Source organism: Mastigoproctus giganteus, chromosome 9 (genome assembly GCF_048544385.1).
Source record: "Mastigoproctus giganteus isolate SK-2022 chromosome 9, ASM4854438v1, whole genome shotgun sequence".
Lineage (NCBI taxonomy): Eukaryota > Metazoa > Arthropoda > Arachnida > Uropygi > Thelyphonidae > Mastigoproctus > Mastigoproctus giganteus.
In genome coordinates this window covers 122,506,759-122,532,960 of record NC_143583.1, presented here as the reverse complement: position 1 = coordinate 122,532,960, position 26,202 = coordinate 122,506,759, and the positions used below count along the sequence as shown (strand labels likewise).

Genomic DNA, 26,202 nt, shown 5'->3' with positions numbered 1-26,202 from the left:
AAACACCATGTGATGCAAAAACTTATGCACTAAGCTAAAGGATATCAAATTTTTGTGTGCACTGATAAATTGTTAATTCTAGTTTATTAAACATATATAATGAATGCAGATTTTGGTTAAACAGCCACTCCCAAACTTACGTAAGGGTTACATTTGCACTCTATGCAAGTCAGAATTTCCCTAAATGCTTATGCAGCACTCACAAGTATGCATGCTGAATTTGATTGAAGCAAAAAAGAAATGTTCGATGAACATATAAATAGAATTATTTATTCAATTTTTTTTTATCTTATGTGCAGGAAAAATTAGAAAAGTGTACAAAATTACAAAAATTTCAAATTTATAAAATTACAAAAAGAGAGAGGAGACAGGCATAATGTCAGCAAGATTTAGCTTTCAAGCATCGTTGCCAGAATTAACTCTCCAGCTGATAAGCACACTGCTGCGGAAGTTGAGGGCTGTGGAGATTTAGAAGAGGTGTTTTCCAACACGTCCCAAAATTTCTCTGCAGCTGCAGAATCGGCACTGGCAAGTTCACCGCATACTTTAATGTTTTGGAAACCAGCGCGATGCTTGAACCTATTAAACCACCCATAAGTAAATAGGAATGAAGAGAAGATTCTGAAAATTTTTGTTTTTTTTATATGATTGAAGATTTTTAGTGAAGGGGAACTCATTTCACCATAATACCACAAAGTAAAAACCCACAGAATTCCAGTTATCAGTATTATCGCAAATGCAATAAGATTGAGTTTACTGCCGACCGGGCTAGCCAGGTGGGTAAGGTGCCTGCCTGGCAACCCAAAGGTCGCGGGTTCGAATCCCGCCTCGGGCTTGGATCAAAGTACTGCAAAAACCTTGGGAGGTGCACTATGGCCACAGAAGCCGATGCGCCAACAACTACCAAAAAAAAAAAAAAAAATTGAGTTTACTACATGTTTATAATAGATTGTGCTAACAGAAAAGCCCAATAAACCGGAAAGTGCAAATTGTTTTTACTGTTTTATGGTAGTAACCTCCAGAAATTTTCTTTAGAAAAATATCACAAAGACGTTCAAAATTGATTCTTATAATGGAACATATGATAACGATGAAAGTATAGTGCAATTTCCATTATAAAAATGACCTTTTAGAGAGATAAACAGCTTGGAACGAATTACCAAAAAACAAAAAAACTGTTATTGGGTTCACATTGCGATGTTTTCACGATACCTCCATTTATTCCTACGGAATGAAAAATACGTTTCCACAATTTTTTTTTTAAGTTTGCACCTGCTGGCAAAAACTTACATAAAGTCAAATTTCCGCGAGTAGAGTATTACGTAAGCCCGGGAGTGCCTGTACATGTAAGAAACATAAAAATTAGTTTATTTCAAATCAGTACATTGCTTATTATACTTATTATATACTTATTATTATACTTAAAATCTTCCATCTTTCAGAATTGTCAATAAGGTAGGCTCACTGCTGCATGAAATTTCTTTTGATGTATTAAATATCAATCCAGTAAATGAAATGCTTCAAAATATTAGTGCAAACATGGCTGTTTGCGCTAATATTTGATAATCTTTGACATCCATAAAAAATTTATAAACTTTGATTTCGAATTATCATTCTATGACAAACTTCAACAAGAAGCAAAACAACTTTGTGAAGATCTTGATGCTATACCAAACTTTCAAACTGTCGAAGAAGTTTTCCGGGGGAAAAAAAAAAAAGTGTGCTGAGCATGCATAGCGGAAGTGAAGTGAAACTTCTTTTGAAACGTTTATTATTTCAATGTTACGGCAGTTTAATATTTTACAATTGTTTTACAAGTTTATTACAAAGTTTTTACATATCTCTCCTTTGCACTCAATGGAGGCAGTTTCGGTGGTTGCACTGCATGTATGCGAACTCTATACACCTTACAACGATCACTGTTATCTTCATTGAATTTATAATTCAACAATTATAAATTTTTTTTTCCCGTTGAAATCTTTTATGAAATACAATAGAGAATGATGAAAGAAATTTGGTTTTTAAATTTTTAAAATTGGACTGCTAGAAGTTGAGATATAGTGATTTAAAATGAAAATGTGACACGTGCTAGTTATACCATGGCTATGCTATGCTGTAGGGGTACTGATTGCATCATGCATTACTGCTATGTATTTCATTTTGTGTCTCATTTTTCATGGCAATTTTTGTCATAGATGCAAGTTACTCCCATCTGAAAACTGCCTGGAGTGAGTCTAAAGAAGTTTCACTTCAAAAATGTAAGCATTTTGACTATGAGCATGAGGACAAATTGTTGCAATCACCGGAAGATAAATTTTGAGTGGATTTCTTCAACACCATTTTAGAAGTTGCAATGTCTTCCCTAAATGAAAGATTTGACCAACTAAAACAACATAACGAGCAGTTTTAGTTTTTGTATGATTTACATAAACCCAATGATTCTGATCATGAAAAACTTTGACAGAATTATAATTTACAAATACATTTAACAGATAGAGATAACAAAGACAAATAGAACTGAGTTATTTGATGAAATATGTGCATTCAAGGATCTTTTTAAATTGGATTCAGATAAATTTAAAAATTCCTATGAAACATCAAAATTAATTTGCACAAATAAATTGCCTGCTCCGAATTTGACAATAGCTCTAAGAATTTTATTAACAATTCCGTGAGTGTTGCAAGCAAGGAGAGATTATTTTCCAGATTAAAACTCATTAAAAACTATTTAAGATCAGGTCTGTCACAAGATAGGCTTGTAAAATCTGGCAATGATATCTGTAGAATACGATATTTGTGAACAATTAAATGTACCTGAAGTTGTATGTGATTTTGTTAATATTATAGCACGTACACTGAGTGATCAGTGAATTATGACCACCTACCTATTACTTTGTAGGTCCTCCTTTTGCTCTTAGTACAGCAGTTATCCGACGTGGCATTGATTCAACAAGATGTCGGAAGCATTTGGGAGGTATGGCCAACCAAGCTGTGTGTAATGCAGTCAGCAGTGCAGGTATGGAGGTGATTGGTGTATCCAGACGCCTGATGTGGCTTTCCACAGTGTCCCACAAGTGCTCTATGGGATTGATATCGGGGGAGGGGGGGAGTTCGGAGGCCAATCAATATGCTGGAAGTCAGAACTGTTCCTCAGACCATTCCTCCACAACAAGTGGCCCGATGGCTTGGCGCATTGTCATCTTGGAAGACACCATCGCCATTCAGGAAAAAGTGTAACATAGCGAGTTGCACACAGTCAACAAGCAGTTGATGATAGCAGAGACCACTGATACGTTGTTCCAAATGCACCAGAGGTACAAGTTCCTGCCAGTGAAACATGCCCCACACCATACAACCAACTCCAACAGCCTGCACTTTTGATACCATGCATTATGGATAAAGTGCCTCATGTTGTTGATGCCAAATCCGTACACGACCATCCCCGGTGTAGAGTAAATAATGTGACTCATCCGAGCAGCACACATTCTTCCAGTCTTCTAACCTCCAACTTGCATGCTCTTTGCACCAGGCGAGTCTTTTACGCCGATGAACCTTGGTTAGGAGAGGATGCCATAGGGATCGTCTGCTAGTATAGCAAATACGTGCGAGTGTGCGATGCATGGTTATGTCAGATCAGTTCTTCAACAGTGCTGTGCCTGTTCGTCTGTACGAGTTGTCAGACCCGGCACTCACCTCTAATATCAACCTTTCGCTGACCTCTGCAGTTTTGCTGTCGGGTCATTGTTTGACCATTTTGATGCCAGTCCTGGCACACTTTAACTGCAGCGGCTCTCGAACCCCCCACCAGTTCAGCTGTTTGGGAAATCGAGGTACCAGCTTTTTGAGCACCCACAATCTGTCCTTTATCAAAGTCCGATAAATCCCTTCTTTTACCCATCACGCTCGGAATTTTACTACCCACTGAACCACTGACACCCTATCTACTAGGTCGACTAAGTGCGCACTCTCGTATTTCATGTGGTCGACAGGTTGCATTCAGTTTTCATAGGGGTGGTCATAATTCAGGTGGTCATTAGCAGAGACCAATGAAATGGTGTTCCAAATGCACCAGGGGTCCAAGTTCCTGCCAGTAAAACATGACCCACACCATACAACTGCCTCCACTAGCCTGCATTTTTGATGCCATACATGATGGATCAAGAATCTCATGTTGTTGATGCCAAATCTGTACACACAGTGTGGAGTAAATAATAGTAGTGGCATGTGATGCAAGAAAGCAAGTGTATGAGCTTATGCAGCATCAGCCAAAAAAAAAAAAAAAAAAAAGTGACTCATCTGACCAGCACACCTTCCAGTCTTCTAACATCCAACTTGCAGGCTCTTTGCACCAGGCGAGTCTTTGACACCAATGAATCTTGGTTAGGAGAGGATGCCATAGGGGTTGTCTGCTGGTATAACCCACACGTGTGACACATGGTCATGCCAGATCAACTTTTCAACAGTGCTGCGCCTGTTCGTCTGTACGAGCTGTCGGACCCGGCACTCACCTCTAACATCAACCTTTCACCGACCTTTGCGATTTTGCTGTCAGGTCGTTATTTGACCATTTTGACACGTCCTGTGCTGTAATGTGCTGTGCCGTTAGGCTTACATCGTGAAGGAATAGTTCTTGAGAATGACATTGACCCCTTTCTCCTTCTCTTTTTTTTTTTTTTTTATATGTGAACCCCAAACACGAGAGGTATTAGAACCTATAGTACTTAGTACCGTGCTTGGGTTGGAGGTTGAGAAAACGAAAGAAGATATTTGTTGACATTGGACTTGAACTTCTGCAGATTGCAATTTTCAGGAAATATGTATGAAGGAAGGTTGTTCCAGAAAACGACAGTTGAATGAATAAATGAGGAAGATGAAAAGTTGGTTCTGTGGGTTTGAAGTTGGACAGTAAATGGATGTTGGCTGGTGGCGGCACGTGTTCGGACTGTTTTGAAAGAGAGAGCGGGAATTATAGAAGCCAATCAGAAGAACAGTGCCCATGGAAGTATCTGTAGAAGAGGCATGCAGCAGAAACAGTACATCTATGAGAAAGCGAGTGGAGAGACTCTGTTAGAGATGAATCATTAATTAACCTAACTGCTCTGAATGGAATCAAGAAGCCTGAGAGAGGTTTTGGGGGAACCACCCCAGATGTGGGAACAATATTCCATGGCAGGGCGGATTTGTGATTTATACACAGTGAGTAGCTGTTTGGAAGAAAAGTAATGCCGAGAGCGAAAGAGAAAACCAAGTTTTTTAGATGCAGAGGAAGCAATATTTGTAATGTGCTTGTGCCAAGAGAGATTAGAAGTCAGGGTAATCCCCAAAAGAGATATATCATTTTGCCTAGAAATCAGAGTGTCACTAAAGATAAGCATAGGAGCAGAAGAATCCTTTTTGCGAGATATAAGACAAGACTGAGTTTTAGAAGGGTTGAAATCAACTAAGTTGTCATTGCCCCACTGGAGAATTACCTGAAGATCGGCATTTAAGGAATTGGTAGCAGATTTTCGAGAAGTTGAAGCTGATTGAGCAGGACAAGGTTTCTCAAAATGGAAAGTGGAATGCAGTGTGCTATCATCGGCAAAACTATGGATAGGATTTCCAGTCAATGGAAGAAGGTCATTGATATACAAGAGGAAAAGAGTGGGGGAAAGAACTGAACCTTGGGGGACACCAGCATTAGTGGGAAAGTTAGAAGACAGAGAGCCATCTACCATCAACCTCAGTGAGCGATCAGAGAGAAAACTGGATAACCAATTACTAAAAACAGTTGGCAAACCATAAGACGGAAGCTTGTTTAGAAGACCTTTATGCCAAACACGATCAAAAGCCTTTGAGATGTCAAGAGCAACTACTTGTGTTTCACCGAACCTTTCCATTGAATTAGTCCATAAATGAGTAACATAAGCCAGAATATCACCAGTGGCTCGACACTGATGGAATCCATACTGACGATCGTTGATCAGACGGAAGGTTTCTAGGTAGTTTAAGAGTTGGCGGTTAATTGATTTCTCCATTACTTTAGAAAGAGTAGAAGTAATTGCAATGGAATGATAATTGGATGGGAGGGATTTGTCACCCTTTTTAGGAACTGGCTGGATATGAGCAAATTTCCAAGAAGAAGGAAACACACCTTTGGAATAAGAAAGTGAAAAAAGGCGGCAAAGAATAGGAGTAAGTTCAGGAGCACAGGTTTTGAGAACAAGTGGAGAAATACCACCAGGACCTGGAGCTTTCTTAGCATCAAGATTCATCAAAATCCTTCTTATATCCTTTTGATGGAAGACCACAGGAGGCACTGAATGGAGCATGCTGGGAATGGTGGGAGGTGTTTTACCAAGATCATTAATACATGAGCTGGAAGAAAAATGGGATGCTAGCAGGTCAGCTTTATCTTTGGCTGAAGTGACAACAGAACCATCTGGTTTGGACAGAAGTGGGAGCAGAGATGGGCAAAAGTTGCGGCCAATAGCTTTGGCAAGAGACCAGAATGCTCGGCTACCATTACGGCACGAAGCAAGTTTTCTACTCTTAGCCTGTTCAAACTCTAGTTTGGACTGATTAATAACTGCTTTACAATTGTTGCGAGCTTTGGTGTAGGCAGAAAATGAAACTGAAGAATTAGAAACAAGCCAATTACGATATGTAACATTCTTCTCTTGAACAGCCTTAGCACATTTATTGGAAAACCAAGGTTTATATAAAGGACGAGATTTTAAAGTCGAGTGTGGGATAAAGGATTCCATTCCTGCAAGAATAATTTCACTGACACGATCTGAGCAAACGTTGACATCAGAAGTTTTGAAACAGTAATCCGACGAAGAAAAAGAAGTCTCGCAGGTCATCCCATAATGCCAAACAGCACGAGGTTGGGAATAGCCATGAGATAAAGGTTCCATTGGAGAAGAGACAATCACCAAGTTGTGATCTGAAGTGCCTAAAGGACCTCTCACTTCGACCGTGTACTTAGAAGGGTTGTTTGTGAGAAAAAGATCAAGCGTATTGGCAGTATGATTAGGATTGTCCGGTATTCTCGTAGGTAAATGAACAATCTGTGCTAGGTCATTAGTAATTGCAAAAGCCTCAGCATCGCGACCTGCAGGGTCGGTGTGACTAGAAAACGGAAGCCAGCTGGAGTTGTGATCATTAAAATCACCAAGGAAAATTGACTGCAGTCTCTCAATTTCTATCCAATACATTATTTATAAGAACATAGGTAAAAAAATAAAATAAATAAAGAGCCAGAATATTCTTTTACCCACTATTCAGGAATTGATTAGTTGCAGTACTGGATTTTGTATATGGTATATATTCAATTTCCATGTCTGAATATACCAAAGGAACATTATAATTTTGTTTAAATGCCAAGGCAAATCACTGCTGTTTAGGAGGCAAATAAGTGAAGGAATACCCTCAATACTCTAATAATATTAGGGTAGCAGTGTTCCTTCAGGGTATTCTTTAGATTTTCATAAAAGTCACAGATATAAATTCAATTAAATATATTACCTTTTCATCTCTAATATCTTCAGCACTTGTAGTCACAGGTTTTTCCATGGCAACTAAACATAATATTTGAAGTAAGTGATTCTGCATGACATCCCTAAAAGTAAAATTTACATAATCTGTATCTGTGAATTTACAATACAATTTCATGTAAATAAAGAAAATTATCATGGGAATTAGACAAAAGGACTTACACTATGTACTACCAGTGAATGGCAGTACTAACACTAATAGCAATAATGATTAGTGCCATAATGGACAGAAAATTCCCGAAAGTACCCTATGTATTCTAAAGGACCTTTGATATGCTGTCCCCTATGAGTCACACAATAGATGTAGATTTGATAGTCCATTTACAGTAGACCCTCAATTTTCCGGGATAGATGGCAAAAAACAAATCTCGGATAATCAATTTCCCAGTTAATCCAAAAATACAAAAGTCCCCAACATACATAAGAGATACGTTCCAGGATGAATTACTTCGAGTTTTATGTAACTCGGGAATGACTAATAACATATTGCTACTATATTATTATTGACAAATCTGAATTCCGCGTGACACTTGTTAGTTTGGCCATTTTCATACATCCTTATTATTTTAATTTTCTGATCCAAATCGATGGCTTTCCTTTTGTTGGTAGATTTACTAGCGCTGTCACTTATTCTCTTAGTCGGCACCATGATAACGGTCAAAATGAAATTTTTTGAAAAGAACTTCACAGGGTTAAGGGGAAAACACACTATTATCATCTGAGTGGGCTAGTAAATCAGAATGTCTTATGATGGGGGATTTTAACTTCCCAGATATTGACTGGAACTTGTGGATTGGTCACTCACGCACTAGTAAGACTTTTGTGGATTTATTGGATGATTGTTTTCTGCAGCACCATGTTCGAGAGGCAACCAGAGAGAGTAATACTCTTGATCTGGTTATCAGCAGCGATCATTTGTGTATTAAGAATTTGCAGTTAAAGGAACCACTAGGTGGCAGTGATCACAGTGTACTGATGTGGGATTCACTTAAAGATATAATTACCATCAGGGGTAAAGGAAAGGGTTTTTGCTTCCATAAAGGTGAGTACAGTGATCTCAGACAGCTTTTAAATTCTGTACAGTGGGATCAACTGACAATGTTACCAACAGTAAATTCTAAGTGGGAAGCATTCAAGGAATTAATCGTGGATGCTACTAAAAGTTTCATACCTATTAAGAAATATTGTTCAAGGTTTAGGCCTAAATGGTTATCAAATGAACTAATGAGACTCGTGACAGAGAAGAAAAATGCATGGAATGCATATAAATATCAAGCAACTCAGAAGCCTATGGCAGATATAAGCTAGTCTGTAATCAGGTCACAAAGGAAACCTCCTTTGTGACCTGATTACAGGTTAGGCAGGCGAAGGCAGATTACGAGAAATCTTTGGCAAAAGATGCTAAGAAAAACAGCAAAGGATTTCTTTACTTATATAAACTCTAAAAGGAAGGGGATGAATCTGATTGGTCCACATGATATCGATGGTTTGACTGTAGATGATCCTGCTGAGACAGCTAACAAACTGAATGAGTATTTTACATCTGCGTTCACACGTGAGTTCTTAACGGAGGAAAATGCCAGAAGTTTAACAAACTTTAACAGGATGCTTAATGATTTTGTAAAAACTGAGAGCAAAGTGGACGAGAAATTGTTGAAGTTAATCACAAGAAAGCCTCCTGGGATAGATGAGATCTATCCAGTTATATTATAGGAGGCGGCAAAGGAACTAAGCAAACTCTTAGCCATAATTATGAGAGCATCCTTGGACTCAGTGGAAGTCCCCACTGACTGGAGATGCGCAAATGTATCCCCAATTCACAAAGGGGGATCGAAGAGTGACACGAGTAATTACAGACCAGTTAGTTTAACTTCTGTTCCGGGTACAATAATGGAGTCACTGGTTAAAGATGCATTGCAGGATCATCTAGACAAGACTGCAGCAATAATTCAGACACAGCATGGGTTTGTTAAGGGTAAGTCTTGCTGACAAATTTGATAGGATATTATGATGTGGTTACAAAGGAACTGGATGCAAAAAATAATTTTGATATCATATATTTGGATTTCAGGAAAGCTTTTGACACTGTTGCACATGGAAGACTATTGTACAAATTGGAGCAGAATGGTATTAAGGGTAAGTTGCTACAATGGATAAAAGGATGGTTGAGTGGGAGAAGACATAGGGTGGTAATTAATGGGTGCTGCTCTTCGTGGACTAATGTTATTAGTGGAGCCCCACAGGGTTCGGTGTTAGGTCCTCTGTTGTTTTGTATATTTATCAATGATATTGATGAAGGTATATATCAGGCTTAGTGTCGAAGTTTGCAGATGATACAAAGGTTGGCAGGGTTGTTAATGACAGTAATGGCAGTGTGCTACTGCAACAAGATCTAGATAATTTGGGCAGATGGGCTAAGAAGTGGCAACTGAAATTTAACCTTGAGAAATGCAAAGTACTGCATATGGGTAGAAGTAACCCCAGAGAAACATACCAACTGCGTGGTACTACACTTAAGGTGGTAGAAAATGAAAAAGAACTGGGAGTAATTGTGCAGTCAGATATGAAGTTTTCTGAGCAATGCAGACAGGATACTAGGGCAGGTCTTGGGGTTTTGTCAATGATATATAGGAATTTTGCTAGCACGGAAAAGGAGGTGATTGTCCCTCTGTATAAGGCAACAGTCAGGCCACGCCTTGAGTACTACGTACAGGTCTGGTGGCCTCATTTTAGGAAGGATGTAGATTTGCTTGAGCGTGTACAGAGAAGGGCAACAAGATTGGTGAGGGGAATGAAGGGATCCTCTTATCAAGAGAGGCTTAAGTTCTGCAAATTGCAGCAGCTGGAGACTAGGCACCTGCGCGGTGATCTGATTGAGGTGTATAAGACCTTGAATGGATTGAGCATGCTGAATTGTGATGACATCCTTCCACTTGTTCAGATTACGAACCTAAGGGGGCATAAATTCAAATTAAGAAAAGACAGATGTAGAATAGATGTGCGGAAATTTGCCTTTAGCCAGTGGGCGGTTAACTGCTGGAACAAACTTCCATCTGTCGTGGAAGTTGATAGGTTAAATAAATTTAAGGAGGAACTGGACAGGCATTTGGTGTGAATGGTGTGATTTTTTTTTTTTTTTTGGCTGATGCTGCATAAGCTCATACACTTGCTTCCTTGCATCACATGCCACTTCTACTACTACCATCTCACGCGAACTCACATTTTACTAGAGAACATTTCTGGAGGTCACTGCCATTAAACAATTTGCACCATCCGGGCTACTGGGTTTTTTTGTTTATGCAATTCATTATAAACGGGTAGTAAACTCTATCTTATTGCATTTGCGATAATTCTGATAGCTGGAATTGTGTGGGTTTTTACATTATTATGGAGAAGTGTGTGTCTCCTTCACTGAAATTTTCAATCATATATAGGGCGTCTCAAAAAATATTGGTACAAACGTTTAGGGGAGGTAGGTAACATCTAAAGGAATGTGAATCGCATAGGAACCCATAACCGGAAACGTCATGAGAAAGTAGTAGCGGAGGCACAAGAAGCAGAAATGACACAAGACAGTAATTAGTGGTAAACATTTATTTCATATAATATTAACAATGGAGTACGAGATGGATGCATTTCATGATGTTACAACAGATGCTCGAAGGCTTTACCATGAGACGCGATGCATGCGTGACACCGACGCAGCATGGATTGGCAGATACGATCGAACACACCTGGAGTTTCTTTGACAGTAGCAGCAGCGCAGACGAACCTCACCACAAGATCCATTTCCTTCTCCACAGGTACACGATTCATACACGATAGATTTGAGGGCCCCCATAGAAAGAAATCAGGGCTTGATAAATCAGGTGAGCGTGGGGGCCAGACAACGGGTCCACCACGGCCAATCCATCGATGCCCAAAACGCCTGTTCAAATGGTCACGAACGCGCCTTCCATAATGGGCACGCATCTCATCATGTTGAAACCAAATGTTGCGTCTCACATTTGCTGAAACATTGTCAATTAACCCTGGTAGAACTTGTTCAAGAAAGATCCGATATTCAACGGAGTTCATGCAGGATGGTAACAGGTATGGGTCGACTAAGTAGTCACCGACCATACCTGCCCACACATTTATTGCAAAGCAATGTTGTGCCGCATGGGGGTTCACACCTTGTGGGTTGTCGTAAGCCCACACATGTGCATTGTGCTGATTGAATAAGCCTTCCCGAGTGAAATAAGCCTCATCTGTGAACAAAACATAGGCTGAAAAATTCAAGTCTTGAACACTTTCTTGGAGAAACCACTGTGCAAAAGCCACACGTGCAGGATGATCTAGGGGGAGCAGTAACTGAACCCTTTTGGAGATGAAAGGGGTGTAAGGAATCATCATGCCAGACACACTGTACACTGCAACGAGACACTCCTAAGGCAGAGGCAACGGCACGTGTGCTGGTAGTAGGATTATTCTGGACGGCATTCAACACCCTTTCTTCCATGGCGGGAGTTCACGTCAAACACGGTCTGCCCGCACTACCTCTGTTACCTCTAAATGACCCATAATCGCACAAATTTTGATGCACACGCGCAAACACATGTACCGGACCACCATTTGTTTGCGCGTGTGCAAACAAATGGTGGTCCGGTACATGTCTGTCTGAGAAACGTTCTCCATAAATTTGTTGAGCAGCTCATCCAATGCTCTCTGCTAATCCATACTCTAAGTTCATATCTGCCACCTCATAGTTCGTATATTGATGCATGCTCTTCGTGCGGCGACTACCGCGCCGTCTACTGACTTACGGTGACGTTTCTGGTTATGGGTTCCTATGTGATTCACATTCCTTTAGATGTTACCTACCTCTCCTAAACGTTTGTACCAATATTTTTGAGACACCCTGTATAAGAAAAAACCATAAATAAATTGTAAGAATCTTCTCTTCTTTCCTATTTTTTTGCTTGTTACTCCGTATCTTACTTGTGCAATTTGTGCGTGCCGTGATTGTCGTTATTGATTGCTTATTTTATTTATTTATTATTTTTGTTTGTGTTAAATTTACAATCCCAAAAAAAAAAAAAAAAAAAAAAAAATTTATGTAAATCCGTAGTTGCGCAAGTCGAGGACTTATTGTATTGAAAAATGTTCAGCAACCTACGTAAAAAATATGGCGATAGATAAAAAACTTACCACATATTACTCGCGTGTCCAATACTATGCTTCCCTTTATTTTTTGCAATGTCACGTATAGTTTGGTCACCAACATTACGTTATAATGATTCCTTAGAGATTTAACAGATGCACTGTTTTCAAACTTTTGAATTATTTCAAGTTTTCGTTTAACTGAAAATGCAACTCTTTTGCGTTTACCAAACATTTTCGCGATTTCTAAAAAAAAAAAATTTACCATAAAAAAAATTTACACCCCTGACATAAATAACGAAACAAAATTTGTCCTTTTGCACTGCAACGGAATACAACAATCGATGCGACGCACTAAAACAAACTTAATATTTGGTTTATTCCCCCCCCCCCTATTTTTTTTGAGCAGCGGGCGTGAAGACATGAGGGATTGCAAGATAATAGGTACACTAATCTCCCAATGACGACTTATAATGCCACTTTTCACTTATTTACGACTTGCAAAATATTTCTTTATACCTATTCCAGTTATTACTTGAATTTTTGATTTCTAGTTGATTTATTTTTTATTTTTTATCTGGAGTCTTGAAGTGTCCCGGTTAATCGAGAGTCTGCTGTATTTATGGATATGTGGTGGCATCAATTACCAAAGACACACTGACTAAATTTCTTTGGTAAGGTAATTGATATCATCACCTCCACTGATCTTGTGCTTCAGTTCAGGTGTCTGTTGACAATGGTAGCATAAGCAAGATATTCTTTACACAGTTCTACGAAAGAAGTAATGTGATATTAGAGAAGACCTTGAAACGAGGGGGGGTTCTCACATTTTATCTTTTTTAGTATATTCATCCTATCCATTGCTAAAATGTTATTGAGATAGTTTACACATGTACGTGAAAGTGAGGAGATTCTGTCCTGCTAGAAGATGAAAGCATAATTTTCATGAAGTTGATATACAAGCCTAACTCCATGAAAAAAACAGATAGGGTTTATTTACTTCTGTTTATTTATTACTGAGTTATTCTCAGTTAGGATTTTAAATGCTGCTATACCCAAATGTTGTTGTGGTTGACCTTCCCACTCAAACGAAAATTAGTTTTATCACTGAAAAAAAAGTCGGGCTGCAATGCAATAATCTTCCATTTTTTTTTTTTTTTTTTTTTTGAGAGTCGCAACAAAACTTGAATCACTTGGGTTCAAGTTTTGTTGCGACTGGTTTTGAAAGTGAACAGGTTTGCTGTTCACTTTCAAAACCACCAAAAAACCATATTTTACTAAATTCTTTTGCATCACAACCATTGATCATTTTCCAAAGGAGTTGACTCCATCCAGTAGAGAATGTTTTTATCCCAATAATGATTATGCTTATTAACATTTCTAATGAGGTAGAATATTGCCTTTTCATTGAACCTTTGGGGCCTTGAGGCTGTCACAGACATTCTCTCAGGTATGCCAAGCTGGACTTGCTACCGGGAGTCTAAAATGCTGATGGAACTGATATTTGAGTGATGCTCAAGTCAAGTGGACCTAACTTTGGCAAAGTTTTGCAGTTAGTCTGTTACTGTCAAATCCTCTGCTTGCACCTTCATGATGGTAGGACTGTTAGTAATCCAAGGTATAACTCTATGTGCAAGTCTTAAAATACAGCACCTAGTATACTGGAAGTGACCACCCAGATGTGAATCAACATAAGTAGGGGGGGGATTGAGGTGTGGCACGCACAGAACGTGGAGAATGCTGCCGCTCTGTGTTACCATGCAATACTATATGGTAGACAACACTCATCAACTGGTGCAATATCACCACTCTGCTTATTTGGAGTTTTGAAGCAGGGGAACCCATGTTTAGCCTTCCCCACCCCCGCACATCTTCCACCATGCAGTATGACTGATGTCTTTTGAAGTTATGATGAGCATCATGGTGAGATCCAATCTTCCTTACATTTCAAGGGTACAGCTCTAAAATAGTGCTCACGGGCCGGCTGCTAGATAGTCCACAAGACTGAACCTATTGGTAACTCTCTAGGAGGCTTCCAGATCAGCTAGTGTTTCATCTTTCTGCCTCTACTCTGCCAGATAGTGACTGGAGGGAGTCCAAGTAGTGTGTATTAGTGTGTATGCAGATGAGGGGGGGTCATTGTTGAGGCCACATTATGTCAAGCAACTGGGTATATCTTGCCATAGGCACCTCCGTAGCCAGGTGGGAAGGAGCAGCAGTGCGTAGTACACGCTTCTTGATTAGACCAGGGTTCGAGCCTGTCACCACCAAATACGGAGGATGCGGAAAGGTCAGGGAATGATCACTGAATATTCCCGGAGCAATATGGCCTTAGTTGCTAATGCTCCTAAAAACCAAATAACAAACAAACATATCTTGCCATATGTACATCATATCCAAAAATTTCAATATTTCATACAGCATGTTCTCCCCACCTTTCTTACTACTGAATACATCATGAATTGTAAAACTAATAGAACAAACTTATCTGCAAAAAGATATAAACCTCCCAAACGCTTCCTTGTTCATTCAACAAATATGTGGTTTCAGTTCTAATCTCAATGAAGTCAATTTCCACTTAGTCTGCCAAACCCCTGTACTTTTTCTGAGAGAATCCCAGTTATCGATTGATTCAACCACTGCTCATCTCAGTAGTCCAAATTATTCGCTGTACAATTCCTTTCACTTCAAAGGTGGTACCCGTGCATATGTCTACTCTGATATTCCCGGTCAGAGACTTAGTAAATTGGAATCTCCTCTTTTCTACCTTATCTGGCTTAAATTTTTTCTACCACACTCTTGTCAACTTCACCTGTTGCCTCTATTGTTCTCCCAACTCCACTAATCACTTGGAACTTTTTGACTTCCTCTCTTTGAAACCTGACTTTCTCAAGTCCAACTTTCCTAACAGTGAGGTCATTTTCCTTGGTGATTTTAATGTTTACCTATCAGAATACCAAACAATCCTAACCATGAAGCCAACATGTTTTATCTTTTTCTCACAAACAACCCTTCTAAGTACACTGTTGAAGTGAGTGGTCCTTTAGGCACCTCAGATCACAACTTGGTGATTGTCTCTTCTCCAATGGAACCTTTATCACATGACTATTCCCAGCCTCGTGTTGTTTGGCATTACAAGAATGCAAAATGGGATGACCTGCAAGTTTTCTTTTCTTATTTTTCTTGGTCAGATTACTGTTTCAAAACCTCTGATGTAAACGTTTGCTCAGATCGAGTCAGTGAAATTATTCTTATAGGAATGGATCCTTTATTCTACACTCGTACTTTAGCTAAACCTTGGTTTTCCAATAAATGTGCTAAGGCTGTTCAAGAGAAGAATGCTGCATATCGTAATTCACCTGTTTCCAATTCTTCACTTTCACTTTCTGCCTACACCAAAGCTCGCAACAATTGTAAAGCAGTTATTAATCAGCCCAAACTAGATTTTGAACAGACTAAGAGTAGAAAACTTGCTTCTTGCCCTACTGGTAGCTGAGCATTCTGGTCTCTTGCCACAGCTATTGCCTGCACTTTTGTCCATCTTTATCCCCACCTCTGTCAAAACCAGATGGTTCTGTTGTCACTTCAGCCAAGGATAAAGCTGATCTGCTAGCATCCTATTTCTCTTCCAACTCGTGTATCAATGATCTTGGTAAAACACCTCCCACCATTCCCAACACCAGAATGTAGATCGCCAGAATGAATTCAGTCAGTGTCGATCCACTGGCGATATTCTGGCTTATGTTACCCATTTATGGACAAATTCAATGGAAAAGTTTGGTGAAACACAAGCAGTTGCTCTTGACTTCTCAAAGGCTTTCGACCGTGTTTCGCATAAAGGTCTTCTAAACAAGCTTCCATCTTATCGTTTGCCACCTGTTTTTTATAATTGGCTTATCCAGTTTTCTCTCTGATTGCTCACTGAGGGTGATGGTAGTTGGCTCTCTGTCTTCTGACGTCTCCACTAATGCTGGTGTCCCCCTAGGTTCAGTAATTTCCCCCACTCTTTTCGTCTTGTATATTAATTATTTTCTTCCATTTACTGGAAATCCTATCCATAGTTTTCTTAATGATAGCACATTGCATTCCACTTCCATTTTGAGAAACCTTGCCCTGCTCAATCAGCTTCAACTTCTCGAATATCCACTACCAATTCCTTAAATGCCGATCTCCAAGTAATTCTCCAGTGGGGAAAAGACAACTTAGTTGATTTCAATCCTTCTAAAACTCAGTCTTGTTTTATATCTCGCAAAAAGGATTCCTCTGCTCCTATGCTTATGGCACTCTATGGTCATAGTTGCCAATGTGCCTAATAAATCCCTAAACAAACAGCTCCTATGCTTATCTTTAGTGACACTCCAATTTCTAGGCAAGATGATATATCTCTTTTGGGGATTACCCTGACTTCTAATCTCTCTTGGCACAAGCACATTACAAATATTGCTTCCTCTGCATCTAAAAAACTTGGTTTTCTCTTTTGCTCTCGGCATCACTTTTCTTCCAAACAGCAGTTCACTCTGTACAAATCAGAAATCTGCCCTAACATGGAATGTTGTTCCCACATCTGGGGCAGTGCTCCCAAAACCTCTCTCAGGATTCTAGATTCCATTCAGAAGAGGGCAGTTAGGTTAATTAATGACCCATCTCTAACAGTCTCTCGACTTACTGTCTCATAGATGTAGTGTTTCTGCTGCATGCCTTTTCTACAGATACCTCCATGGGCACTGTTCTTCTGAATTGGCTTCTATAATTCCCGCTCTCTCTTTCAAAATGGTCCAAACACATGCTACTACCAGCCAACATCCATTTACTGTCCAACTTCAAACTTATAGAACCAACCTTTCATCTTCCTCGTTTATTCATTTAGCTGCCGTTTTCTGAAACAAACTTCCTTCATACATATTTCCTGAAAATTACAGTCTACAGAAGTTCAAGTCTAATGTCAACAAATATCTTCTTTTTGTCTTTTCATCCTCCAACCTAAGCACAGTACTAAATAATATAGGTATAATACCTCTCGTGTTTGGGGTTTTCATTAGAAAAAATATATAAAAAAAAAAAGATTGGTTATTTGCATCATTTTGTCAATACTAATTCATGATACAAAAAAAAAAAAAAAAAATTCAGTTGATACTCCAATACAATCTCCCCAGAGCAACAGTTATTCTTGTGACAGTTACCTGCAACTAGATACTCCTTGGGTAATTTCCATGAAATTAGTAGTAATTAATTGATCTATAATGCTCCAGCCTTCTGTACATTAAAACTATCTTCACTTTCATCTTTTGTTAATTTAGAAACCATTAGCTGCCTCAAAAGAGAAAAAAATGTTATTATAGTACACTATACTAGTACGACTATAATATAGTTGTACTATACTAGTATGATTATTAAAGGACACAGTGAAATTCACTCTGATGCATGACGTGTGCCATGCATCATATACTGATGAAGTGGCACAAAACATTGTGTGCATTTAAGAATATTTAAAGCAAGGATTTTATTATAATGTAGAAGAATATTATTATTATTAGCTATACAGTGCAAGGAGGCCTGAGGCTTATGCTGCACCAGCTGAGAGAGAGAGAAAGAGAGAGAGAAGTAGCATTAGCATTAGTAGAGGCATTTGATGCAAGAAAGCAAGCTTATGCAGCATCAGCCAAAAAAAAAAAAAAAAAAAAAAACCACTTCCACTTCACCCCTCTGTTCGTTCAAAATACCTGTCCAGCTGAGCCTTAAACTTATTTAGGCTATCAACCTCCACCACAAGGGACGGAAGTCTGTTCCACCAACCAACCACCCGCTGGCTAAAGGCAAATTTCCGCACGTCTATCCTACATCTGTCTTTCCTCAATTTGAATTTATGCCCTCTCAGGTTATTTTTCTGAGCTAGAGGAAGAATCCCATCAGCATTGAGCATGCTTAAACCATTCAAGGCTTTATACACCTCTATCAGATCACCTCGCTGGTGCCTAGTCCCCAGACACTGTAATTTGCAAAACTTAAGCCTTTCTTCGTAAGAGCACCCCTTTGTTCCATTCACTAATCTTGTTGCCCTTCTCTGTACTCGTTCCAGCAGCTCTACATCCTTCTTGAAATGAGGCCTCCAGACCTGTATACAGTACTCTAGGTGTGGCCTGACCATCGCCTTATACAATGGAATAATCACCTCCTTATCCCTGCTGGAAAAATTCCTGTATATCACTGACAATACTCCTTGAGCTACTCTTGCAGCCCGTCTGCACTGCTCAGAGAACTTCATATCTGCCTGCACAACCACCCCCAAGTCCCTTTCATTCTCTACCACTGTCAGTGTAGTACCACAGAGTTGATACGTTGCTCTGGGGTTGCTGTTTCCCATGTGTAGTACTTTACATTTGTCAATGTTAAACTTCATTTGCCACCTCTCAGCCCATCTGCTCAACCTTTCCAGATCCTGTTGCAGCAGCATAGTGTCAGTAGTGTCCTTGACAACCCTGCCAACCTTTGTATCGTCTGCAAACTTGGACATTAAGCCCGATATACCATCATCAATATCATTTATAAATACAGAAAACAATAATGGACCCAACACTGAGCCCTGAGGGACTCCACTAATAACATCAGTCCACGATGAGCAGTGTCCATTGATTACCACTCTCTGTCTTCTCCCCCTCAACCACCCCTTTATCCATAGCAGCAATTTGCCTCCAATGTCACACTGCTCCAATTTGTGTAGCAGTCTTCCATGTGCAACAGTATCAAAAGCCTTTCTAAGATCCAAGTATATAATATCAAAGTTATTCCCTGCATCCAGTTCTTTTGTGACTGCATCATAGTATCCAATCAAATTGGTCAGGCAAGACCTCCCCTTAACAAAATCATGCTGTGTCTGAGCTATAACTGAAGTCTTGTCTAAATGATCCTGCAGTGCTTCTTTAACCAGTGCCTCCATTAATTTTCCTGGAACAGAAGTTAAGCTCACAGGTCTATAATTACTTGTGTCAGCCTTTGATCCTCCTTTGTGAATTGGGGTCACATTTGCACATTTCCAGTCTATGGGTACCTCCCCTGAGTCCAAGGAAGCTCTCATAATTATGGCTAAGGGTTTGCTTACTTCCTTTGCTGCCTCCTTTAATATAACTGGATAGATCCCATCCACCCCGGGTGCCTTTCTTGTGTTTATCTTCAACAGTTTCTCCTCCACTTTACTCCCAGTTATTTCAAGATTCTGTAGCTTACTGCTAGAGTTGAATACACCTCTGGCATTCCCCTCGCTGAATAACTCCTCATGTGTGAATGTCGATGCAAAATATTCATTTAGTTTGTTAGCTACCTGAGCAGGATCATCAACACTTGACCCATCAATATCAAGTGGACCAATCTGATTCATCCCCTTCCTTCTAGAGATTACATAAGAAAGAACTCTTTGCTGTTTTTCTTTGCATCCCTTGCCAAGGATTTCTCGTAATCTGCCTTCGCCTGCCTAACCTCCTTTGTAACTTGGTTGCATATCAACTTGTATCTATCATAGGCTTCTGTGTCATGTGTTAATTTGTATGTATCCCATGCATTTTTCTTCTCTGCCATATGCCTCATTAGTTCATCTGACAACCATTTTGGCCTAAACCTTGAACAATATTTCTTAGTTGGTATGTAAAGCCTAGTAGCTTCCAAGATAAGTTCTTTGAATGCTTCCCATTTTGAATTTGCTGTTGGTAACATCATCAGTTGGTCCCACTGTATAGAATTTAAATACTGTCTCAGTCCATCGTAGTCGCCTTTACGGAAGCAATAACCCTTCCCTTTACCCCTAATGGTAGTTACCTCTTTGAGTAAATCCCACTTCAGCACACTGTGATCACTGCCACCTAGTGGTTCATTTATCTGCAGATTCTTAATGCATGAAGAATCACTGCTGATAATCAAATCAAGAGTATTACTCCCTCTAGTTGCCTCCCGAACATGCTGATGTAGAAAACAATCATCCAATAAATCCACAAAAGTCCTGCTAGTGTGTGAGTAACCAGCCCCCAAATTCCAGTCAATATCTGGGAAATTAAAATCTCCCATTATAAGACACTCTGATTTACTGGCCCACTCTATTTCCCTGTATAGTTCCTTATTATACTCATCAGAGTCATTAGGCCTGTAGCACACTCCTACTCTCAATTTTGATCTCCCAATGTTTATGTCACACCAAACTGACTCCACACTGCACTGCCCAGCGATGTCGACTGGCTTCACTTCCTTGGTTTTTATGTGTTTCTTAACTAATAGCATAACCCCTCCTCCCTTCCTATCCTGTCTATCCTTTCTGTAGACGTTGTACTCCCCAAATTGCAGTTCTGCATCCCTTATATCTGTGTGACACCACGTCTCTGATATCCCAACAATATCTGCCTTCGATGTTTTGAGCAATACCTCAAATTCATCAAATTTATTTACTAAACTCCTAGCATTGGTGTACACGCAAGTATACCTGCACCTGTTTCTATTCTTAGCTACCCTAACACAACCCATGTGTTTACTTGTACCGCAATGGCTCCCAGCAGTCTCTGAAATACCATGCATCTTGTTTTTCAGGCTTCTGCTCATTCTAATAGAAGCAGTGCAAGAATCTCTTTCTGAATTACCAAGAAAGAGAAGAGTGATGATATCCAGCTCAGGATCCTGGGCGTGTAGGCCCATACTCACCAGATGTGAGCCCCTGGGGTAATTTAGAATAAAATCCTTGAAATGCCATAATGCAATTAATAATAAAGATAGAGAAGTGATTCCTCACCATCAAAATCTGTTTTTATTCATTTGAATAACCTATTATCAGGTATTCAAATTAATTCAAAATTTGTGTTCTGTGAAGTGAATTCAGAACGTTGCAGACAAACCATTACTGTCACTGTTGCAAGTAAATGAATTTATGATGCATAAATTCAGTATGGTGATTTTCAGCAGATGTAATACACAATCATCAGAACATTTTTTTTATAGATAAAACAATAGAATGCTTCTACTTATCAAATATTGCAATTTTAAATTCAAAGAAATACAAAATAAACGAATAAATTTTCTTTGTGAATACTAACCTTATGATGCCAAAATTATCAAAATAACCTCCTCTGCCTTGAGTACCAAATGGTTCCTTAAATGATACCATGATACTATCTATGTTTTCTCTATTCCAGATAGGTGCAAAGATTTGATTTCCAAATCTGAAAGTGAAAAATGCTTAAATGATTAATAATAAAAAAAACTAAGTATAGATAAAGAAAAGACACTATTATGATGACAACTAAATTCATATAATATTTTAATTTATATCTGATAAGAATATCATTAGAAAGTGAAACTACCATGACTATTCTAAATCAATCACAAATGTAAGGCAACACTAAGATAGTGCTTCCCAAAAAAACAAATAAACTAATTCTCTTTATACTTAATATTATTGTATTTAAGTTAATTTACTATTACTGCTTTGGCTATATTAAATACAGTAAGAGTCATTTTAATGTGATTGTTGGTTATTAGATTTAAAAAAATTATAGATTGGGATTTTAAAGAATGGATTTAAATCATCAAAATGCACCACATTTTCATTTCTTAATGGAATCAGATTTTTGGTTATAAGAATTACATGTGCAAACTGCAGAGAGAGCAGCAAGTTAAAATTGGGAGTCTGCGTAGAGATGAAATAAAAATAACATACTAGTTATTATTGCACTACCTCGAATAAGTTACTCTTCACCATAGGAGAAGACTATTGTTACTTATTCTCAGCAGATACCACCACCCAGATGGCACCATTTCGGAGCTCACTGGCTCCTCTTCAGTGGGTGGGCAGGCACTCTGGTGTTGCAATGATGGCAAGGCAGTTGCGAAGTATAATTCTACAATATGAGAGATGCCTGATGGTGTGTAGTAATTTGCGTTAAGTCGTCATATCATGGCAACTCGTTGTGAAGGTATTCACAATATGAGATATACATAATGATGACAATCTTATAACTATTTAGTAGTTAGCTGTGAGTAGATCTGATGCATCTGCACTAACTTGTAAGCATGTTAACTCACTATGCAACTTGAGGCATTTTGCCCTAAAATGTGTCGCACTTATCTGTATTTAATTTTTAGGGTTTTATTTGTACTGTTTATTTTGTAAATAAACAATTTTAATATTCTGATGTTTAGTTGGCTGAGACATAATCTGATTGTAATAATATTAAAATGTGTATTTTTTTTTTTTTTTTTTTTGTTAATTGTTGGCGCATTGGCTTCTGTGGCCATAATGCACCTTCCAAGGTTTTTGCAGTACTTTGATCCAAGCCCGAGGCAGGATTCGAACCCACGACCTTTGGGTTGACAGGCAGGCACTTGACCCATCTGGCTAGCCCGGTCAGCAAAATGTGTATTTACTAACACTTTGTAGATAAAGTAAAATATTAATATAAGATTTTAATTATATATTTCATATGCATAATAATTTTGTTTGCTAAAGACCCAAAATCCAGAAAGCCTCTGGTCCCAAGCTTTCAGGATAAAGGGTCTGGTACTGTGTATAAATATACAGGTAATCCTCATATAACATGGCAGTTAGGTTCCAATAAAATCTCGTATAGTGCAAAACCATGTTATACAGGACAAAGAACCAGTACAAAAAGGGTGTCAAGTTCCAAAAGCTAACAAAAATACATCATTTTTTTATAACTATCAGAAACTTAATTTTTATTAAAAATAATAATAACTGAACAAACATCTTGCAAACTGTGATAAATATATGTCAGATAATGCACATTCATTTAATTTTCTTCTTCTTCATCGCTGCTAAGCAAAATCAAATGAGAACTTTTTCTTTGTTGCAAAATACCTTCACCTGAACTTTCTTCTGCAGCATCTAGATTTTGTGTATCTTCTGCTCTCTTTAAAAAAATCAGTAATCTGGGTTTGTTCGTTTTTGCTTGATAGATCTTTGTAAATTTCATGGTATGGAGCTAAGCATTTTTGAAGCTCCCTTTTGAACTTTGTGCTCCTTTCAGTCAAAGGATCTACATTCAAAAAATAAAATTCTAATTGCTCGGCTAAGTTTATGCTTTCCTGTATACTTTTTAGTGTAAAATTTGGAACCAGAATTTTTATCTGTGCCATCAACCTCTGAATTGATTTGGTTTACCTCTGATGCCATTTCCACCAAATCCACATCGCCAGCCTCTTTTTCTACCAGTAATTCTTGAATATCTTCAGTAGTCATATCATGAAAACCTTCCCCTCCTACCGACTTAGCAAGTTCCACTATTGCACACAAATTCTGTTTTCTGCTGGTTCAACCATATCATCAATCCCATGGCAACCACAAATCTGCAAAAAAGATAGTTTTGAGAAAAAATTCTTTGACTTTAGAAAAATCAAGTTTTTAAGTTATTTAAATAAATTTTGTTTTATAAGTACCTTCCAAAGATGCTGTTTTTAATCCATTTTGGTAATTTAAGATTGTCATTATGTAGGGCAGTGTTTCCCAAACTTTTTTAGTCACAGAACACTTTTCATCTCACAAAGTATTCATGGAACACTTACGAAACACAAGTTTAGCAGGAGCCAAAGAACTGTTGCTAATATTTTATTACATATGATGCACTGTGCATTAGGAGCATCCTTATTTCCAACACAGGTAAAGCCGAAATTCAAATAACTGTCATCATACTTTCATTTTGGTCTTTTATTAGTTGGTTCCTGTTTTTTCACTTCAGATTTTTGGGGAACAAAAGGCTGCAATTGTTCATCCTCACTTTGAAGGCATGTTCATCTCAGATGGCACCTGGGATTTCTCCCATCTCCGCATCCTCACTTTAAAGTGTGACAATATTGTATTCATTTTCGTCGACCACAGTTGAACTACTAGAAGTACTTTGCTTCTTGTTTTAAAGTTCCTTTTTTCAACCACAAATCATATGGTTGAAAAAAGGAATATTTCAAAATACTAATAATTATCAAAAAATTTGTACAATGAAGTGAGTTTAGTTTGAAATTTGCTCGCTTCCACCTCTCCTTCAACCCTTGTACGCCAGGCAAAATTGCATATGAATGGCATACTAGATCACCACATTGCTACTTTTTCGTAGGTGTCACTACCTCTACACATACTTCTCTTTGCGACACCCAGAATAAAGTGTTCAGCAGTCTACTTGATTATTAGTCTATGCTAAGTATATTAATAACCGAAAAAAAATTGTTAAATATTATAATGATGCAAAAGTGGTGTACGCTACAAATATGCAAAATTTATTTATTTTATTTTTTAATTATTAATTACCATTTTTTGCGGAACGCTTGTTCACATCTCATGGAACACAGTTTGAGAAACGCTGATGTAAGGGCTTAAAAAGCACTTTTGCGGTTTTGGCGTTGAAGTTTCAAAGTTTTTCAGATTCGTAAAGGATTAAAAAAGATGTGAAAAAAAATTTTGAATACATTTCTGTTGGTCAGAAATGAATAATTTATTAATAAAATAAGGTTAGAACAACATATGCATATAATATATTAATAAAATGTGTTTACAAGTTGGTATAAATTAATTTTCAATATCTTCTTCACATTCAGATTTTTCACTTAAATCCGGTGCTGGTAATATCCCTTATTTCTACTGGTGCTTTTAATTTTAAATAGAATTTGTGGTACCATTCAGTATTGTCAAATCTTGGCACATTTTCATTAAATCATTAGGCTTTTCTTGAGATATACAAAGTTTCTCATTATAGACTATGGGAAGGTTAGGTTGCTCATTGGAACTTCCTTTAGGTCTTTTTAGGTTGACTGTTATAAATTCGAATTTACAAATATGGAATGTTAAAAATATGAAGTCCGCTGAGTAGTGCAGACGGGCTGCCAGGGCAGGTCATGGAGCCTTGTCAATGATATATAGGAATTTTGCTAGCAGGGACAGGGATGTGATTATCCCATTATACAAGGCAATGGTCAGGCCATACCTTGGGTACTGTGTACAGGTCTGGAGGCCTCATTTTAGGAAGGATGTAGAGTTGCTAGAATGAATACAAAGAAGGGCAACAAGATTGGTGAGGGGAAAAAATGGGTGCTCTTAAAAAGAAAGGCTTTAAGTTCGGCAAATTGCAGAACCTAGAGAGTAGGCACCTGCAAGGTGATCTGATTGAGGTGCATAAGGCCTTGAATGGGTTGAGCAAGCTGAATGCTGGTGGGATTCTTCCTCTTGCTCAGATTAAGAACCTGAGGGGGCACAGATCCAAATTGAGGAAAGACAGTTGTAGAATAGATGTGCAGAAATTTGTCTTTAGGCAGCAGTTAGTTGATTGGTGGAACAGACTTCCATCTTTTGTTGTGGAAATTGATAGTCTAAATAAATTTAAGGCTGAGCTGGACAGGCATTTGGAACAGATGGAGGGATGAAATGGGAGGGTTTTTTTGGCTGATGCTGCATAAGCTTGCTTTTTTGCATTGTATGTCTCTACTAATGCTAATTCATCTTTGTAGTTCGTTTTGTAAAAACACTGATATGCCCATCCTGTCCTTTTTG

At 38.5% G+C, this 26,202-nt stretch overlaps 1 protein-coding gene across 1 annotated transcript in view; it reads right to left on the bottom strand.

Annotated features, from left to right (window-relative positions):
* The window catches only part of LOC150080693 (glucose-6-phosphate 1-dehydrogenase-like), a 165,509-nt gene that overhangs the window by 72,275 nt on the left and 67,032 nt on the right, over positions 1-26,202 (bottom strand). Inside the window, exons 6-7 of the mRNA XM_090381511.1 lie at positions 21,746-21,871; positions 7,510-7,603 (exon numbers count right to left, since the gene is read on the bottom strand). Of these exons, the coding sequence (XP_090237637.1) occupies positions 7,510-7,603; positions 21,746-21,871 (220 nt within the window). The remainder of the gene's footprint in view (positions 1-7,509; positions 7,604-21,745; positions 21,872-26,202) is intronic.